The sequence below is a fragment of the Oncorhynchus masou genome, chromosome 20 (assembly GCF_036934945.1).
Source record: "Oncorhynchus masou masou isolate Uvic2021 chromosome 20, UVic_Omas_1.1, whole genome shotgun sequence".
NCBI lineage: Eukaryota > Metazoa > Chordata > Actinopteri > Salmoniformes > Salmonidae > Oncorhynchus > Oncorhynchus masou.
The window spans coordinates 18,893,885-18,897,653 of NC_088231.1; the positions used below are offsets into that span (position 1 = coordinate 18,893,885).

Here is a 3,769-nt window from a genome sequence, read left to right on the forward strand (position 1 = left end):
AAGACAGCTTGCCTGATTAAAATACACCAAAGTGCCACTGCGCAAAGAAAAAGAAACGACTTCTTGGGTTGTAATTAGAAAAGGGTATAAATAACAAACTAACTCTGCTGTGCCTGACGGGAGGAAACGATGAACAGAGGTTTTTTACTTTCCGCTGGAGCCCAATTTGCATACAGATTCATTCATAAAGCTTTCATGAAGAGTTTGTCTTAAGGGATTTTTTTCCCCTCCAAATGAATTAATTGAATGGATAGAAATGGAAGGAAATTTCCCCAGAGAAGGGTAGAAGAAGAAGTCACTTCCTGGTTTGACTTCAGGGATTTTGGATGGATTTGACCCCCCCCCCCCTGGCCCTCTAACTCTGTTTAATGCTCTGGGTTTGTACAAATAACTTAATTCACTACTACTTCATATTTCTGATAAATGAATAAAGACATCCATCATTCCAACTATTCCATCACACAGCTGGCATGCATTCCAAGTAGTAAATGTCACTGTCTCCAATGGAACTTTAATATTTACCCCAACAGTGCCTTCTCAAGCAGAATTAGGCCTACACAGAAATCAGTAAAAGTCTGTAACCTACATGCATGTTTAAGTAATCAAATAAAAGTCAAGAGAATTCAATCAACAGATCTTAAAACCTCAATAGAAAATGGTGTTTTGAGTACCCATATAAGGGCATGTAAAAAAATATCCTAACAGAGTCATCCAGACCATGAGAACCAAAATATGACATCCTCCCACAAGTGGGGATGATTTGAAATACTTGGTTGTTTACATGTACTTTCCATTACCAATTAAGTTGGTCATGATATAAGAAATAACGAGCATATGTTTATAATAAAATAACAATAAGAAATCCATTTGTATTATTTTGTTAGGAAGTGTAAGAAAAGTCGTTGGCAGTGAAGCCTCCTTTGCGGTAACTACGTCAAAGGGGCACGCGCGTGTCATTTCAGCACCGTCTCGAGCGGAGAGCGCCCTTCCTTCTCCAGTGTGCCTCGATATCATCTCTGGAAAAACTGGGCCTAATGTTTCCGTTGTACAGTAGAGAAATGACTAAATTTATCCGCTCAGCGAAAAATGTAACTAGTAGCCTACTAGGCTAATCATAAGTCTGTGGTTTCCAAACAACATTTCAAAAGAAGAACATATTACTAAAACACATTGAAATAGGCGCTGCGCTTCTCGAATTCTCAGATCACGCTCACCCACTTAGGCTATAACACATTCATGGCAGAATGCCTTTGACAGCGAGTTTGTATTCTGTCAACATACGAATACTTTTCGGGGACAAGAGTACTCGGTGCGTGGCATTTTTCATATACTATCTTGTCATAGCAAATAGTGTAAATTAGATGCCTATACCTTTTGCTGTGCTTCTACAGCGGAAAGGACAGGGAGCAGGTCGCGGCCACTGAAGCGATATCCCATCCTCTTCCTGCATCTTTGACTGTACATGTCGTTGTAAAAATAAAATGCCACCGCTCCCCCGGTTGCGAGACACATCCCAACAGCTAGGCATCTCTGTGTCCTACCTCCGGTAGTCGTCTGAGCGCCGAGGAACTCGTTTCTCGGAGCGGACCAGACATTTAACCTGTTTACGATTGAAGCCAGTCTGCGAAAAGCGGCCATTGTTGTTGCTATGATGAGAGTATTGAAGGGTAAACGTATTCTCACTCCTCGCGAGATGTGGATCATATTCTCACTCTGATTCACTGGAGTTTGGGATGCTGCGGTTCTGATCGAAGTTCGGCTTTGAACCAGCCACCAAAACAGATGGATATGATGCTCCAATGGGTTTGGGACAGAATAAGGTGCTTATTTCTGAACCTTGGTGAATTATATACATAGTTGCGTTACTATTCTAATTAGAAGCCAATATTTTTACATTCAGGAGAATCAGGACCCATGCAAATGTTGACAAGCCCTATTCACACGAATGACAAGCGACTGCAAATAAAACATAATGTAGACTAGTAATACGTCGTTTCTCTGTTGACTATTATATGGTCCCGAGTGTTGGGGCAAAGTTTTAAAAAAGTTGTATTCATAAAAAAACGTGTATTTATTGCAAATCGTGATCATGTTGTTTCATCGTGATGTTACACAATAACTTTTTACAGCTGGATCAAGTACGTTTTGAGTAAGACAGATATTAAGAGTACAAAGATTGCTGCATGCGACGTACTCCATTGGCTATACACTAATGCTTTATATATCAACGTTAAGCCGATGGGTTCTTCAAGTTCCCTTTGATGCCTGCAACCACCTGGTCATGCAAAGGCCTGTGTGGTTTTCTCCCCACTCCCATTATATATATATATATCAAACAACACTGCATTTACTCTGCACGGAGCTCCACAATGTGCAGTGGGAAGATCTTTCAATGTGACCCTGGAAACAATTCATCTAATGCCAATGTCATCAGGAAATGTGGCACGTAATTGACGTCTTCATTGTGGCGCATCGATCCGCGCGCGCATATTGATTGATCGCTTCTGCGCCGCGCGCATCGATTTTGTTTCAAGGTATTTTTGGGGGGGAAATCATAAATACTAATGAGCCCTGGGAACCCAACAGGGAGAGAAAGGTCCCCGGAGAGAGATGTTGATGAATCACCTATGTGTGGAAATGGTCACTCGGTCATTTGCAACCAGTCGATTCCCAGGCCCAGGCAGATGCATTGCATGCGCTGCTGCCCTGAACCCTATCAGTTAGACTCAGGTCACTGGCTGCCTCCCCGGTACCCTATTCTCCCAGGCCAGAATCAATTCAATGCAATACATGTTCGGGCATAGGCCTATACACTGGAGACTACCTGTACATGGAGGCTCGCTAATATGGGCAAAGTGGCTTGAACTATTTGATGCGCTGGTAGGCTACCATATTGTCCCATGCTCCAAATCAATCGAATACAATAGTCTACATAGGAATAGTGTTATTCATCGTATACACAACAGGCTATTTGCAAACGTTTAGAATATTGGCAAAGTGGCTTGAACTATTGTGTTGTATTTCTGGGGGAACTCTCGGTGACGGTGTCAGGTAACCTCGGCCTATCTGGGTATTTTGAAGCTCTAGGTTCAAACAGGTTTCTACCTCCAAGTTCCCCCTGACTGTTGTTGGTCCCCTTACAAGATCTCTCAACTTTGATCGCTCTGGTCTTTGATTCCTATGCTCTTTAAGACCACAATTAAGAAGAGCGTGTTCAAAGAGGCCAGGAGATCAGTGGAAGATTGACAGTCAAGTGATGCAGTTTGCACAGATGTGCGGCAGGTTCTGTTTCTAAACACGCCGCGGAACAGCCGCTGGATTACATAAAACAAGCGCGGCAATAAATCAACATCTGTGCGCAAAATGACGCACAAGAAGGGGAAGTTTTTCTCTCACCCCCAGCAGCAAATGACTGCACCTGAGTCACTCGAGCCGTAGGGTTATAACGCGTTTAGGATGATAGTAATTATCTACTATATGAACACGTGCGCGCACGCACCCATACACACACAATAGAAACACAAACACACACCCCCTTAACACACACTGCTGCAGATTATTTATTTGTGGAGAACATAACACTCCTGACAGTCAGTGCAATTGTCAACTGAAAGCACCGCCTCGCATCCCCTAGTCTTGTTCTGTTCTCCCCTCCCATCCATTGCCTCTCCACCTGCCATACGTCTTTGACACACACACGCCCCCCCCCCCACACACACACACTCACACACACCTCTTCACTGGCTGCACTCGCCTAGTGCACCAAACC

The 3,769-nt window shown here is 43.4% G+C and overlaps 1 protein-coding gene across 5 annotated transcripts in view; it reads right to left on the reverse strand.

Annotated features, from left to right (window-relative positions):
• The window catches only part of micu3a (mitochondrial calcium uptake family, member 3a), a 48,308-nt gene extending 46,652 nt beyond the window's left edge, over positions 1–1,656 (reverse strand). For all 5 annotated transcript variants that reach the window (XM_064926710.1, XM_064926709.1, XM_064926706.1 and 2 more), the window contains exon 1: positions 1,372–1,656. In XM_064926710.1, the coding sequence (XP_064782782.1) occupies positions 1,372–1,638 (267 nt within the window). In that variant the 5' untranslated portion in view covers positions 1,639–1,656. The remainder of the gene's footprint in view (positions 1–1,371) is intronic.
• Between the last annotated feature and the right edge of the window lie 2,113 nt (positions 1,657–3,769).